The 16,419-nt window shown below is 44.9% G+C and overlaps 1 protein-coding gene across 3 annotated transcripts in view; it reads left to right on the forward strand.

Annotated features, from left to right (window-relative positions):
* ITGA9 (integrin subunit alpha 9) overlaps nucleotides 1–16,419 on the forward strand; it is a 369,289-nt gene that overhangs the window by 56,316 nt on the left and 296,554 nt on the right. For all 3 annotated transcript variants that reach the window (XM_034956118.2, XM_034956120.2, XM_034956121.3), the window contains exons 8-12: nucleotides 233–301; nucleotides 5,378–5,515; nucleotides 9,139–9,244; nucleotides 10,918–11,012; nucleotides 15,185–15,275. In XM_034956118.2, coding sequence (XP_034812009.1) covers nucleotides 233–301; nucleotides 5,378–5,515; nucleotides 9,139–9,244; nucleotides 10,918–11,012; nucleotides 15,185–15,275 — 499 coding nt within the window. The remainder of the gene's footprint in view (nucleotides 1–232; nucleotides 302–5,377; nucleotides 5,516–9,138; nucleotides 9,245–10,917; nucleotides 11,013–15,184; nucleotides 15,276–16,419) is intronic.

The following is a 16,419-nucleotide window of genomic DNA, read 5'->3' on the forward strand; positions in this document are numbered from 1 at the left end:
GTATTGTGGTTCAGGAGCAGTGGAGGTGATGTCTGCCTCAGGATTGAAGGACCCTTTTTTTTGCAGGGCTGGTAAAATGACAGCTGACTTCTTCATGATCATCAGCTAGCATAAGCACATCTGCTGTGCACCTGGCTCTTAAGCTTTTAAATAGGACTCCCAGGAGAGTGCTGATAAATATCTTTGATCATTGATTTCATCCCAACTAGATTTTTTTTTTTTCATTCCATAGGTTTATATTTTCAGAGCTGACCGAAGATCAGGCACCTTAATTAAGATCTTTCAAGCATCAGGTAAAAAGGTGAGGTTCTTGGTATAAGTGACTATTTTTTATTTGAGAGATGTGATCATGTGGGAGTCAGTACTTCTTAGAAAATTGGTTTGAAGGCCCTACCTGTGCCCTGTGTTTATATGGCAGTGCTGTCTGCTTGTTGGTGTCTTTACATTCTCAGCGGTATGTGTAATCTGTACATTCATGGGATTCATACTCGCTTTAGGAGACATTCTGTAGCACGATGAGTTATATGGGGCCAAGTTACAGCACAGAGTTTTAAGAGATTGTCCATAGTTCAGACTGTCATCAAAGTGACTGCATGCCCTGTCTCTCTGCCTCCATCCTTTCTGAACGCATCTCCACCTCCAGAGAGAGCAGATCTTTCTGAGTATAGGTAGCAATAAATGCTTCTCACTGAGCCTGTTTCACCAGCCCAACATTACCCCCTTCCCGAATCCTCAGCCCTCAACTGTCATTGCCAAGGTGACTGTTGCCACACAAAGAAAATCCAAACACAGGTTGCCCGATTCCTCTTAGAACCTTGAAGCAGAAATAGCTCAGGGTGCTGCCCTAAAGTTAGCCTGGGTGAGATTACTCTGCCTGGGTCCTCCCCACCCAGTCCCTAATCCTCTCTCTGCTTTCTGAAAGTTTCCATTATACTGCCCTGTTGTCTAAAATTAAGCCAATTAGAGAGTCCTGCTATTAATAAGCAACAGTTTTCATGAGCTTATCAGTCATGCACTTCTTGTGTGGCTTAGATCAGCAGGACTGTTTGGCTGAGCTTGGCTACTCTAAGGGACACAAGTTTAGGTTGGGAGCTGTGGGGGTAATTTGGAGGCTGGTCTTGGTGGAGGCCTTAGTGGGATCTGGGAAGAAGCATAGGATGTCTGGGACATGGGAGGAGGCCATGTGCCTCCTCAATTCTGTTCCTGCCGAGTTAGAACTGCTGTACGCCAGCCTAGGATCCTTCCATGTTGTTCTCCCATTCAAGTAGACCTTTTTGCAATTTTAACAATCCGAATAGGTACACTTAGTGTATAATTGTCATTATCTTTTGAATAAAAAATGCATCACCAAACTTGGTTTTGCATTTTTCCTCAGAATGGCTCTGCCTTCCCGAGAACTCTGCTGGCTTGTGTTATTTTAACATTTCCAAAACCCCAAAGCAACAGCACTGGAAAATGACTGTGAGCCATTCTGCAAAAAGGTTTTCCAAGCACCCTTAAAGTTAGAAAAGAAATAACTCTGTGCTACTTGTGATTTACAAAAGAGAGTTTCAAAGAGCAAGTAGGGTATGAGTGGAATTAAGGCTAACATTTTAGATCTTCTGCAGAAGATAACAAATGGGTGAATGTATCTAGCATGGAAACAATCTCCCTCTTCCCTTCAAATGTACCTGGGTTTGAAAGCCTAAAGGTAAAGGATTCCTTTTTTTTTTTTTTTTTTTTGAGACAGAGTCTCACTATGGCATGATCTTGGTTCACTGTAACATCTGCCTCCTGGACTCAAGCCATCCTCCTACCTCAGCCTCCCAAGTAGCTCGGACCACAGACATGTGCCACCATGCCCAGCAAATTTTTGTATTATTTTTTGTAGAGATGGGGTTTCACCATGTTGCCCAGGCTGGTCTCAGACTCCTGGGCTCAAGGGATCCACCCACCTTGGCCTCCCAGAGTGCGGGATTATAGGCATGAGCCACCGCACCTGGCCAAGGATTATTTAAAATGAATTGTGGAGTTTCTGAGTATCTTTATGTTCAGTTGTAGCTGTGCCCCCCCAAACTGCTTTTCCTTCCCTGCCCTACTTCTTACTGTCTGTGCCCTGGGGAGGCCCGGTTAATTCCTATTGCCTTCGAGTAATTAACAATCTGTAATTGTGCCCTCTCTCCTCCTTGAAAACCTCTTGGTTTGGATGACAACCTATGCTCAAGTTGATCAGGTTTTTGGGGGTAGATCTGAGAGTGGGTGGTGCAAGGAGGATGAGATTAACCTTTGGGAACCCACTTGTCTAAACTTCCTGAAGACTTCTGCCATTGAGTTCCAGGACAGGTTCAGGCCTGAATGTCTGCTTGGATGTCCTTATCATACCAAGATACATCAGGTTCCCTGAGAAGGGACAGAAAGGCCTAGGTATTCAACTTCTTGGCTTCGTAGCCATTTGACTTTTTCTTTTCTTTAGGGCTCTTCTGGCCCTAACCTTTGCACCATTCCATAGGCACCCCTTCTTTCTGCCACTCACTCACAGTCCTCTTGCCTTCACTTCCTTCTACTAGTGTCTCCAACTAGATTTACCCTGTCATCATCGTTCTGCTTTTGAAATAGGCCATGACCTTTCTTTATACAACTTATTCTGCTTCTTGCCAGAAGAAATGAGACATTCATGTCTTTCTGACTTCTCCATTACCTCCTACAAAAGGACATGACCCCAGGCTTTCAAAGGATGCCTTTAGATTTATCCCTATGTCCAGAGTCACATAGACAGGAGGGTTCTAACTCAGCAAACCACCGGTTCACTTCTGCTTCTGTTTGGCTAGAATTTGGTCAGATAGTTCTGTATCCTGGCTTCCTATAAGAAGAAACAAAGCAAAAAGATTAAAAAAACAAAACAAAACAAACAAAAAAAAACCTGGTTCTTGTCTTTATTGGTTGACTTTCTCCAAATAGTACACTTAAGAAATCACCAACATGTGTGCAGTTCAGATGTTAATACAGACACACATCTCCACATTTCCAGGCTGATGGGGAGCTCTGATCATCGGACACACAACCCAAAGCATGTCATTGCCATATTGAAGTTTTATTGAATTAACGGAGTATGTGAAGCATTTGTATTTCAAAACTGAGATAGGAAACTTCACATATAGAGATTTCTAATTTAACATTGATGAAGATGCCAAGTTAAATAGTCCTTTGGAATGAAACAAATAGTTCCCCTGGGGCTCAGCCAGTGAGCACAGCCGGCAGCTTGGCTCTTTGGGTCTTTGCCTGTGTCTTACTGATTTCTTTTACCAAAGCTCAGATGGGGAGATTGGCAAGGCCACTGAAATAGTGACTGGCAACTCGGTTTCTTTCCTCCTCACCCTCTGTGATTTCAACCCTTTCCTGCTCCGTTCTCCTTTGAGAATGGGTAATCAGAGGGGAGGAAGATGGCCTTGGCATATCACTGGGGAAGGATTTCTGAGCGGCCACTACAAAGCCCTCCTGTGACCCTGTTAGCTGCAGGAAATAGATTGGAGTGTCCTCTACCTCTCTCCCTCAAACTCCCTGGGTCAGCTGCCAACAAACTCCAACAGTAAAAGAAAAGGCTTGTTCATGTCCATCAACCCAGGGGCCTTTTATTAGAAAACATTTATTTTAAAAGAATAATGCTTTTTCTCTTTCTTTTCTTTTCTTTCTTTCTTTCTTTCTTTCTTTCTTTCTTTCTTTCTTTCTTTCTTTCTTTCTTTCTTTCTTTCTTTCTTTCCTTCCTTCCTTCCTTCCTTCCTTCCTTCTTTCTTTTCTTTTCTTTTCTTTTCTTTTCTTTTCTTTTCTTTCCTTTTCTTTCTTTCTTTCTTTCTTCTTTCTTCTTTCTTTTCTTTCTTGACAGAGTCTTGCTCTGTTGCCCAGGCTAGAGTGCAGTGGCATGATCTTGGCTCACTGCAACCTCCACCTCCCAGGTTCAAGCGATTCTCCTGCCTCAGCCTCCCTTGTAGCTGGGATTACAGGTGCCTGCCACCACGCCTGGCTAATTTTTGTATTTTTAGTAGAGATGGGGTTTCACCATGTTGGCCAGGCTGGTCTTGAACTCCTGGCCTTGTGATCCACCCGCCTCCCAAAGTGCTGGGAGTACAGGCATGAGTCACCATGCCCGGCCTTCTTCTTTTATTTTTTTTTAAAGTAGAGGTTGCAAACTGACAGCCTTTGGAAAGAATACAGCCTACAAATACTTTTGTTTGGCTTGCACAGTATTTGTTTATTGTTTTTACACATGAAGAAGTTGCGAGCATTTAAAACACTGGCACTTTAAATAAAGTTTTAAATTTTTGGCTTCTTTTGGAAAATGGAAAGGTTGCTCCTCTCTGGGTCAGCATTCCTCTTGGTGGCAGTTAGCTGCAGCTGGGTTGAAGTTGCTCCTTTAGCCAGGCTTGTGGGCTCCAGTTTGCCACAGTCTCCACCACTCCCTATTGTTATGTAGACAAGGAAGACAAGTGTCACTTGCCACATTAATTTTTTTTCTTATGCCTGTTATATCACCTGCCTGGATCCTGTTGGTATTTGGGTTTGAGACCCCTAATTAAGCTATAATTAAAAGTCAATATTATCTTGCTCTGTTCCCTCATCAGTTAAACAGTCTTAAAAGTTGTACCTTTTTCTGTCACTTCAGCTCATGCCTTCCTAAACAATCTTTCAGCTATGCATAGGACCAGGAGAGAATAACCTATTTCCCCATGTAACATTTATTTTCATGCCTTTCTTGTGTTGTGAGATTTCATATTCCTACTTGCTTGGCCTTGTCAAATGTCTGATATAAGGAGCATTTTTATTATGGTTGTAACATAACTTTGTGTCCTCAGCTTGCATTTTTAAAAACAGCACCTCATTCTGTGGGCATCAATCTATTTATCTTCCCCTTGATAGGACTCCAGGAATGGGGGACTTTGGGCCAGTTAGCTTTGTCTCACATTGACTGGGGCCCTGCCTTGCTGCTGGAAGTTGGGTATTTCACTCTTTGCTAGGCATTCTGGTTTAGGGGGCAGCATAGCCATCCAGCCTCTGAGGGATGTTTCTTTTTTTTTATGTTTTTATTTTTTAGTATACATTAAGTTTTAGGGTACATGTGCACAACGTGCAGGTTTGTTACATATGTATACATGTGCCATATTGATGTGCTGCACCCATTAACTCGTCATTTAACATTAGGTATATCTCCTAATGTTATCCCTCCCCCCTCCCCCCACCCCACAGCAGGCCCTGGTGTGTGATGTTCCCCTTCCTGTGTCCATGTGTTCTCATTGTTCAATTCCTCTGAGGGATGTTTCTAAAGCCAATGGGGTGGAGGAAAGCGAGGGCATCCTTGTGTGAGAGCAGACACTGAATGCTTTGTTGCAACTCAACTTGGTTGCAGATGGGCTCTTACTTCGGCTCCTCCTTGTGCGCAGTTGACCTGAATGGGGACGGACTCTCTGACCTGCTGGTGGGGGCCCCCATGTTTTCTGAGATCAGGGATGAGGGACAGGTCACTGTCTACATCAACAGAGGAAATGTGAGTACAATACTGGGCAATGTGCGGATGGGTGTGGGGGAGGGACATTTGTCCAGCCAGCAGTGGCCGAGCACCCCTCTGGGCCGGCACTGGGGGCAATGTTACCCAGAGGAGATGAAAATATGTGATATCTGTCTTGAATAAGCTCAATGGCCCATTAATGGAAAGTTACATACAATGTTACAACTGCAGACACCCAGGGGCCAAGGAAGAATCTTAATAATTGTCTTTTGAGTGCTTACTATGTACCAGGGACTCTTCTTCCTGCTTTCTGCGAGAGATTTCTATGCAATATACACATGGTATCAAGGGTGCCCATTTTTCAGGTGGAAAAACTGAGGCCCAGAGAGGTTAGGTAATGTGTCCCAAACCACACAGCTAAGAAGTGGGGCTGGGATTTGAACCTAGGCAAGCTGGCTTTAGAGCTGGCATGCTTTGTCTCAAGGTTATGCCACCTCTCTGGGAGCATATGCACATTTTCCCAGGGAAGCAGAGGAGGACACAATGGCTGGGGAATCTTGAAGAAGGAGTAGGAGTTAGCAGACAGGCAGGGTGGGCTGGAGCAGAGCTCCCAGTGCAGAGCTGGGCAAGTGGGTTGGGGTGTGAGGTGGCATCACCACTCATTTCAGCATGGGGGGGGGGCAGGGGACTGCATGGGAACCATAATCTTTTTGTTCGTTTGTTTGTTTTGAGGCAAAGTATCACTCCATCACCCAGGCTGGAGTGCAGTGACGCAGTCTTGGCTCACTGCAACCTCTGCCTCCTGGGTTCAAACTCTTCTCCTGCCTCAGCCTCCCCAGTAACTGGGATTACAGGCACTTGCCACCACACCCGGCTAATTTTTTGTGTGTTTTTAGTAGAGATGGGGTTTCACCATGTTGGCCAGGCTGGTCTCAAACTCCTGATTTCAAGTGATCTGCCCTACATGGCCTCCCTAGGATTACAGACGTGAGCCACCACGCCTGGCCAATAATCTTGGTGTCCCCTATTCTGCAGGACCATGAAAGGGACGTGACATGGACAGAAAGATGCCTCTGGCCCTCTGTAGCTAATGGAGGGTGGGTGAGTGGGGGCTGGGTTGGGGGACAGCAGTGCATCGTGGAAGCAGGAGACCAGTGAGAAAGCAGTCTTTTCAGGATCTGGAAGTACAAGTGTTCAAGTACAAGTATTCAACAAGAACAACATGGTTCAATGAAAACATTCTGGTGCCGCCTACCTTTTCTCTAACATGAGAAAATGCTTATGGAGATAATCAGTGGAAAAATGGGATGAAAACTGCATGTACAACCAGTCCTCAGAAATATGCCAAATACATAGAAAATGTGAATAACAGCTCTCTGGATAGATGTTTAGTTTTATCTTTATCCAAATAGTGAGAATATAATTTCATATTAAAAAAAATCGAAGTGTACTGTTAAGCAGTGGCTGAGATGCTAGGTATCCCAGTTGGGAGAGGGCAGAGGTTTAGCTATAACTAAGTGGGCAGATGCCAGAAAGGAAGGAAGCAGTGAAAGGAGAGCCAGGGATTGTTAGAGCCTTATGTTGCGTCTGAGGTTTTCAGGCTCTTCAGGAAGTCAGATCTAAAACCAGGGAGGTTTGGGAGGCCCAGGTGGGAGGATCACTTGAAGCCAGGAGTTCAAGACCAGCCTGGCCAACATGGTGAAACCCTGTCTCTACTAAAAACACACAAAAAAATTAGCCAGGTGTGGTGGTGCTTGCCTGTGGTCCCAGCTGAGGCTGAGGTGGGAGGATTGTTTGAGCCCAGGAGGTGGAGGCTGCAGTGAGCCGTGATCATGCCACTGTACTCCAGCCTGGGTGACAGAGTGAGACCTTGTCAATCAGTTAGTCAACAAGCCAACAAGCAAGGTGCAGTGGTGGTTGCCTATAATCCTAGCTATTCAGGAGGCTGAGGCGAGAGGATCCCTTGAGCACCGGAGTTTGAGGTGGTAGTGAGCTATGATTGCACCACTGCACTCCAGCCTGGGCTACACAGTGAGACTCTGTCTCTAAAAAAAATAAAATATCTGGGAGGGAAGGTGCTTATTGGTACCTGTTGCAGGAACTCTTGGCACCTGCATACCCACTGACATTCCAGGAAGTCAGGGCAGGGTGCAGGGAGAAATGAGGGGGACATTAAATAAATGAGCGCTGTGGGCATTCAGTGGTGCCTGCCATTGTATTTGCAGGAGACTGAGACATTTGTGTAGGAGTCAGGTCCAACAGCCAGACTGTGTGTCTAAATCAGAAGGTGGACTCTTGAAGCACGAGAACTCCCCCAGGCCTCCACTGGGCATGATGCACCCACACCCTCCCCTGCCAACCAGTGTTTCTTGATGTTGTATGGTTATTCTAAGTACCAGAGTATTCTCATTTCTGTTGAACATCAGCCATTTGAATAAAGATCGGAAGGCAGTGTGGAGTAGTGGAAAAAATTCTGACTTTGGAGCAAGGTGGACCTGAGTTTGAATCTTGGTTTTGCCATGTCCTAGCCTGTGTGATGTGGACAAATGGCTTGAAATTGGTGGCCCAATTTCCTCATCTGTAAAGTGAGAGGCATCATAAGATCTTCCTTATGGAGTCATTGTGTGATTTGAATGAGGAGCTGGCTGTACAGTACCTGGTACATAGGAGGAATCAGTTGCTGGTGTTCCTCTCCTCTTCCCCACTACACTGAAAGAAAGAAATTAATGCATATTTGTGTTTTGGGGTGGAGGTTTCATTCACCCAAGAAATCATCTCACCTTGACTGTTTTCAAGGTGTAAATTGTGTTTATAGTGAAAAAGAAGACTTGGTCATGATAAAAGCCAGACACTCATGGGATGGCCTGTAGGATATAGTGGGCCCAGACTGCCTCTGCACTGGGGAATGCATACATCTTCTCATGTCTCAGGACATCAGATTGTATTGTATCACTCTGGTCTTCATGTGTCAGTGATTTGGGGTGAGAGTAGGTATGACTTTTTCCCCCAAAGTTAGATGACTTTTCCTGCCTTTGTACACCATTAACCCCCTCCCTCTGTTGGTTAGTATTTTCTCAGGAAATTCATACCTGAGCCATGCATGAATAATAGGCACAGTGACGTCTGCCATCACAGCCACCCTCTGGCCAAGAACAACTGGGTGCTTGGATTTTCTGAACCATGACTCCCTCTATCAAGATAACTCATATATGCACTTTGCAAAACAGCTTTATAAACTTGTACCAAAAGGCACAGGAAAGAAAAAATAGAAAAATGTATACCCTTTTAAAACAACATTGGGGAAAAAGTGCTATGCCTTAAGGACGTGGAGAGCACATGGGGGAAAGGTGGGTAGGGAGGTTTGCTTGTGTGTAGTGTATTAGGACAAGGCAGAGAGTGTAGTCATTGGCTACCATGACATTCTCCTTCCCTCAAAAATGCATCTCAGGCTATGGGAGACCATCCTGCTAAGCAGGTAAAAGGGACTCATTTTGCCAGCAGGAGAGAGAAGTTTGGGTTCCTGTAATTCTGCCCAGGTGTTTCCTGTCGATGAGTGTGCTCTAGCAGGGCAGCATTCAAACTCTGGTTTTTTATTGATTTTTATTGTTTGTTCTGTTTGTTTTTGTTTTGTTTTCCATTTTCTCCTCCATCCTGTTTCCCAGGGAGCCCTCGAGGAGCAGCTGGCTCTGACTGGGGATGGTGCCTACAATGCGCACTTTGGAGAGAGCATTGCCAGCCTGGACGATCTGGACAATGATGGGTTCCCAGGTGAGTGAGTGCTCCTGGTGCACGGAGCCCCTCCAGGTGCAGCACGCTGCTCTGTTTCAGAGGGGCAGCCTGCTCACTGACTGTCCATCTCTAGTGGCATGCTCCTGGGTCTACTGATCCCCTTCGAAGGCCCATCAATGTGCTGTGGGGAGATAGGACACGTTTAGAGGTGCTCTCCCTGTAGACACGCAGGGCCGAGCTTCCAGCCCACTGGAGTTTTGCCTCTGCATAATCCCTTCTCACCAGCTCAGTGTTCTTTGTTGTTTGCAGTGGAAGCAAACCTTGGGGCTGGTCCATTTGGGACTTCTTATGGCAGAGAAGTTTGAATAGCTTCATCCTGCCATCAACTCTCCTTGTTTCTGAGCCTTTGATGCTCCATCATGCTCTACCATGTTGATGGGTAAATGAGTGAGGAGAGAATTAGAAACCCAGACATCTTCTGCCTGATTATAGCAGCAGCTAGGTTGACTTTTGAGAGTGTACGCGTGTGTGTGTGTGTGTGTGTGTGTGTGTGTGTGTGTGTGTGTGTGTGTGTGTGTGTGTGTGTCTTGGGAGGCATGGAGGCATATGTACCTAATGTCTAGGTCTGTTTGGACAGCAGTGTTCCTCACAGCCTCTTGACCTCTCTCTCTGGCTTATTTGAGCCTCTTCACATCGCTGCATACATAGCATACAGACGTCGGGAGGCAGAGCAACCATGTCACCAGGGCATATGGTGGTGGAGGTGGGGCAACCCTTGCCCAGGCCAGCCATCCAGACATCTTTGATACCTCCTACCACTGGCTACAGTGGGCTTCATTTTCCTCCCCCTTGGCCTCATTTCTGCAGACACATGACTTTGTTAGAAGCAAGGGAAAAAAGTTAGGAAGATCTAGGTTTTGTTCTAGGAGTTGCCAGTTTGTGAGAGTAATGTTATTTCTTGTGTGTGAAGTGAATGCCCTTCTGTATATTTCCTTTATCCAGGAATGGATTTATTATCAAATAATAATAAGGAATGGTCCTTTATCCAGGACCTCAGACTTTCTCAGTTACACAATAGCCATTGTCTATGGAATTCTCCCTGATGGAAATTATGGCACGTAGTTTATATTTGCATTTCTTTTATTGGATGGGTCAGTGGTTTTTCTTACGAGCATAAGGTAGAAACTTTTTTGGAACTAAATTCTTCTCAGTCAGCTTCTATAGTTTTCACTGTACTTTTTTTTTTTTTTTTTTTTTGAGATGGAGTCTCACTCTGTTTCCCAGGCTGGAGTCCAGTGGCACAATCTCAGCTCACTGCAACCTCCGCTTCCCGGGTTCAAGTGATTCTCTTGCCTCAGCCTCCAGAGTAGCTGGGACAACAGGTGTGTGCCACCACACCCAGCTAATTTTTGTATTTTTAGTAGAGCTGGGGTTTCACTATGTTGGCGAGGCTGGTCTTAAACTCTTGACCTCAGGCGACCTGCCCGCCTTGGCCTGCCAAAGTGCTGGGATTACAGGCGTGAGCCACCACACTGGCCTACTTTTTTTTTTTTTTTCCTGCTGAGGGATCTTGTGCCCAAATTAATGCTTGAACAATCAACAACCAATAATTTCTGGTATCCAGGGACTCAGACATAACAACCAGAATTAGGGAAGCTGCACTTATATTATTAATGTGGCTTTTTAACCCATAGCTGTTTTTTTACCCTCAGATGTGGCCATTGGTGCACCCAAGGAGGATGACTTCGCAGGGGCGGTCTATATCTATCATGGTGATGCCGGTGGGATAGTCCCTCAGTACTCAATGGTAATTAGTGTGAGAGTGATATGGCAACTGTTCATACATTCATTCAGCAAACATGTATGGAACCTTCGTTATGCACCATGCCCTGGAGGTACAAAGAAAAACATTTTTCTTGCCTTGACCTTCCTGCCCTTTTGTGAAAGATACAATTAATATTGCTTATTAAATACTAAAAAAAGCATTCTTAGAATCCCAAGTTTGCTAACACTCAGGGATGCATTTTGCCTAAAGAAGATAATTTTCAACTCTTACTCAGAGTTGGAGCCATTTATTTAAGAAAGGAAAGGAAGCTTTCTCTTTTTGGTGACTACTTTGTCAACCATCTATGCTAAGGCAAAGGAATATGTTTTAATATATAATCTAGAAGAAAAATGGTCCATGGTGGAGGGGCCTGAAACTGATCACAGACTGTCGTCCCAGCTGGCCTCAAAACCAGGAGCCAGTTAGGACTCTGTGCTTGCGCCCTATACTTGGGAACATGGAAGTGGTGAGTTCTGTTTTTTGCCGTATCAGCTTGGTGTTCAATCTTGCTGATGGTGTCAAGCCCAGCCCATGGGAAAAAAGGAAGTCATGCTCTCAGCAGAAGCATTGTCAGGATATTTGTGGATGTCTGCGTGTGGAGTGGCACTGGCTCTGATCTTTCTCCCAGTGGGTCAGAGACAGAAGGGGATACACATTGAGAAATTTCCAATCAACAAATATTTATTTATTGAACACTTACTACATGCTGACTACTTCCTACTCTATATGTATTTGTATTTTAATTTTAAGAGGCAGCATGTAAATGCAAGTACAACTTCTACATGAATAATTGTCCTTGGCAGATAGAGATAAACTAGTTAAGGGTGGAGGGTTGGTTGGTTGTCATTCGTGCCTCAGATCCCCTCTCTACTGGCCTCCTGCTGAGCTCAGTGCCTCACCTGCAGGAGACAGGGCTTTGGGAGGCGCTGCGAAGAGGAGGGACTGTTTTTTGGGTGCCTACTCTGCCCTTTCTTTACCTTTAATCCTCACAGCAGCCATGTAAGATGGGTCTGTTTATTATCCACCATTTATTTATCCATGAGGCCCAAGGAGGTTATTTAACTTGCCCAAGGTCATAAGTGGCAGTATGGCCACAGAATCTTTGCCAGTCTGCTGCCTGAAACTTGTATCGTGACCACCATCCTCAACTCCACATTGCAAAAAGGAACGCTCAGAAACTCAGTAGGAAAACTTACGAATATGGAAACTATTTTGCCATGAGGCATACATACTCTGAGGGGCATTTATCTATCCAGACCATCCTCTTTTCATTAGAAATACCTAACAGGAGATTAATAAACTTCGGTGATTCAGCCCGCAAGGCAGGAGGAAGAGAGCTTTGGGCACAGTTTGGGGGCCACATCTGAGTCACAAGAGCTGCCCTAGGCTGGGGCAGGGATGCTCTTCCCAGGGTGACAAGCTAAAAGTCACCCAAGGAGCCCCATGCTCGGGCAGCGGTCAGGGTCATTCTCCACGCATCCTCCGGGAAGCTTGTTTTCCTGGACCTCGGAAGCTAATCACACAGTGAGGCAACCTGTGAGAGACCTCGGCTTCCCCTCCTCCGGGGCCCTCCCAGTGTTTTGTTTGGTTGCTGGGTGGAATCCCTGTAGAGAACCACAGTATAACTCTTGTGGTTAGCGTGGAGCGTCTTTAGTGGGAAGCAGGGATAGCATCTGGACCAGCCTGCCTTTGTCAGCACGCAGGCTGGCTCCTTTGCTTTGACAAAGAGAAGTGGTTTTGGGCTCTTAAGGAAAAAAAAAGAAAGAAGCAACTATGACTGTACGTTCCCAAGCTGCTAATATGCATATGATAAGGGCAGTGATTTAAGAGAAAAAAAATTCTTTAATGGCAGATTCTTGCAGGCCCAGGTCCTGGACAGAGCAGGCATTGTGTGGGTGAACTAGAGGAAGGAATCAGAAACAACTCTGGGCAATGGAATCACTTTGCTTTGGCCCAGATTTGTATTATTTCTGCTGGGTAAATTGTGAGATCAGGGCCTACACTTCTTCCACATTGCTCTTTAACTCTCTCTCGAGTTTACCACGGAGAGTGTTTATTTTAAGATCCTTGTGTGCCTTTCCCAATGTGAGAGCCCTCTGGGCATATGGCGGCCCCTGTGATCCTTCTCTTGCTGGAGGGGACACTGCATAGAAACCTGGTCAAGTGGAGGTTTCCAGGGCTCCTGGTTTTCATTTAGGGTTATTAGCACTGGGCAGACTTATCTTCTTGGCTTTTAGCATAATGGCCTGCAGATGTCTGTGGGATAACTTAAGCCTGCATCACCACCCCAGATGGACCACCCCTTCACTCTGCCCCTCGTCCCAGCCACAGCATACCTTAGAAATGTAGATCCAGGGGCAGGCTGCTGCTAGAGTTCTTGGACTTCAGAGCCAAAAGGGTCTGCTTCAAAACGTGGCTTTTAAGAAATGTGCAGACACACATACATGTTTGTTTAGACAGAGCCATGTGGGATGTAGGGCTTTGCCTGTTAGTGTGAAACATTTCTTCAGTGTTTCCTACAGTGTTCTGATTTGTACTTTGGTGCTTGGACATTTCCTGTTGGATGGCTTAACGGAGGATGGCAAGCAGCCTTCTCTGATCACTTCTAGGAGGGTTATTTGCAGTTATCAGCTGCTGGGGGTCAGGGGGCATCTCTCGTGCCTCCATCTGTAGATCCTGTGAAAACTCCCCCCTCCTTGCCTTCGTGACTTCTCTGCAGGATGACTCGGGAAAGAGAAGGATAAGGAAAGAAAGTCAAAGTGAGCCCCTAGATAGCTGTAAACCTGGTTCTGTTGTACTTTGAAAACAAAGCATTTCTCTTGTCCTCCACAGTGAGGGCATCAGGAAGTAAGCCTCCCGTGGGGGACCATGCAGATAAAGGCAGAAGGAGTAGGTCAGACCCCAGAAGATGGGACTTTTCTGATTCAGGAAGTTCAGTGTCTTTGTGAGGAACTGCGCCACACGAATGTTGATGGGCAGCTTCAGTGTGACAAAGGCTGTTTGTACAATAAATATTGTTGAATCAGTGCTGCCTGTGTGGATATGTGATGAACTTTATGATGAATAAAAAGTGAGCACAGCCAGGAGTGGTGGCTGTAATCCCAGTTCCTTGGGAGGCTGAGGCAGGAACATCATTTGAGGCTTGGAGTTTGAAACCACCTTGGGCATCATGGCGAGACCCCGTCTGACAAAAAAAGTAAAACAGCTGGGTATATTGGAGCATGCCTATAGTCCCAGCTACTTGGGAGGCTAAGGTGGGAGGATCACTTAAGCCCAGGAGTTTGAGGCTGCAGTGTGCTATGATTGTGCCATTGCATTCTAGCCTGGGCAACAGAGCAAGACTCTATCTCTTAAAAAAAAAAAAAAAAAAAAGAGAAAGTTTCTTGTTTTTAAAAAACATATAAAGTAAGCATAGATGCTAGTGTGTCCCATGGTGAAGTTGTGAACTCTGGTTGGTTGAGGGGGCTGTTTTCTAGAGGGGAGGGCAGGGCATCTTCTTCAGCTGAGTTCTTTTGATTTCCTACAGTTTAAGAAGTGTTCAGGACCATGGAGTTCTAGATTTACTGGGTAAAACTGTTCACTCCTGTCTGTGAAGCTCCAGAATCTATAGATCATCTGGTTGGCTGGATGGAGAGGTAGTTTCCACCTGGCCATCTTTTCCAGCTGGACGTGTTAATTACCTGTCTGTCTAGGGAAAGACTCTGTAATGTGTGCCTCTTAGGAGCAGAGTGTTAAATATTTAGTACATATTTGGGAAGAAAGATACAAGCTAAATATGTTCTTAGAATTTCAGCCAGCTACACCTGTGTAAAAACAAACAGAACCTGCATTAGGAATGGAAGTTAAACTTTATCCATTTTGAATTTCAACATGTCAAAACATTATCATGGTAGTCTAGGTGGATTTTTTTTGTTAACACAGAACTTAGAAAAAATTTTAAATGATGACGTTTGGCCAAGACAAGTAATAATAAAGGAGTGTGTGGTCTTCAACTGCCTGCTAAAGACTTGCTGATCACATTAGGATTACTTTTTTTTTTTCTTTCAACAACTTTAAGACCAAGTGTCCTAGGGAAGCTGGAATAAAGCAGTCACAGTTCTTATTTGTGACTGTGGTCTTTTCCTGTGACTCCATTTCCCTATTATCTGTTTCAGAAACTGTCTGGGCAGAAGATAAATCCAGTGCTCCGGATGTTTGGTCAGTCCATATCGGGAGGCATTGATATGGATGGAAATGGCTATCCTGGTAAGCTGTTTTTCTTTAAAGGCACATGAGATAAATGAAGATAAATGCATGAAGTAGAATAATTTTCAGTCTGGTTAGCAATCATCACATCCATTTAGGATTAGGACAATTCACACAATAGAATAGGGTGTTTTGCCTGGTGTTCAATTTTAAGGTGAAAATAATGTTGATATTTATTTTGGGGTTTTAAAATGATCTACTCTGAACGGCTTAGCACCAGGAGGGTGGATTTGTGTAGTGGTTTCTGGGGCGGTAATTCTAATGAAGAAAAAAAGCACTGGCCACATCTAAAATGGTTGAATAGTGAAACCTCATGTTTTCCTTTGTATTTAACCACATTCAAAGGCTTCTTACTCTTGAGAGGCAAAAAGAGCAGCACCCCCACCGCCCCCTGCCCCTACTCTTGAAAGAAAATGATGGAGAAAGATTTGGAGTTAAAAGAAAACCAAGTCCTCTTGCGTGTGGACAAAGCAGACCTTCACCATTCAATGCTGGCTGGCTTGGCTTTAGAGTTAATTATTGCCTGTGGTGGTTGTGGCTAACTGGATAAAGATACATGATTTCAAACCCAACCCCAAGTGATATCTGGCCTAGGTCAAATTGCCTGGGTGGTGGAGTAGTGGTTCTTCAGGTGTTTCAAGATGGAGTGGGGTAAGGTACGGAAACAACAGTAAGAATTTGAAAAAATCCAGAATGGTCATGGAATTCAGGAAACATTTCTCTAAATTTTGTAGTCATCTTGCTTTTGAGAAATATTTCTTTCCACTAAAATTTAAGAAAACTAACGCAGTCTTGTATGAGGACACCACATTGTGTATTTTTGTACAGATAGGAGTTTTGGAAATTCCTCAAGACAACAGAGCCAGGAGGAAGTAAGGGAATAGAAAGAAGTCAGTGTTGAAGCTTTTGTCCCAAGAAAGACCCTTGTGGGCCTTTTTAAGTTTGAGAAAGCAGTTCTTGTTCTGGAAAATTTGTGGCCATCCCCAAATAATACCTTATATGGGTTTAGCATTTAATATATACAAAATGCTTCCACATGCAATGTGCATCTCACAGTGACCCCAGCAGGTAAGTAGGATAGGGTGTTTTCCCCACTTTATAAACAAGGATGCTGAGACTCATTGTGAGGGGCTGCCCAGAGCCT

Source organism: Pan paniscus, chromosome 2, assembly GCF_029289425.2.
Source record: "Pan paniscus chromosome 2, NHGRI_mPanPan1-v2.0_pri, whole genome shotgun sequence".
NCBI classification, from domain to species: domain Eukaryota; kingdom Metazoa; phylum Chordata; class Mammalia; order Primates; family Hominidae; genus Pan; species Pan paniscus.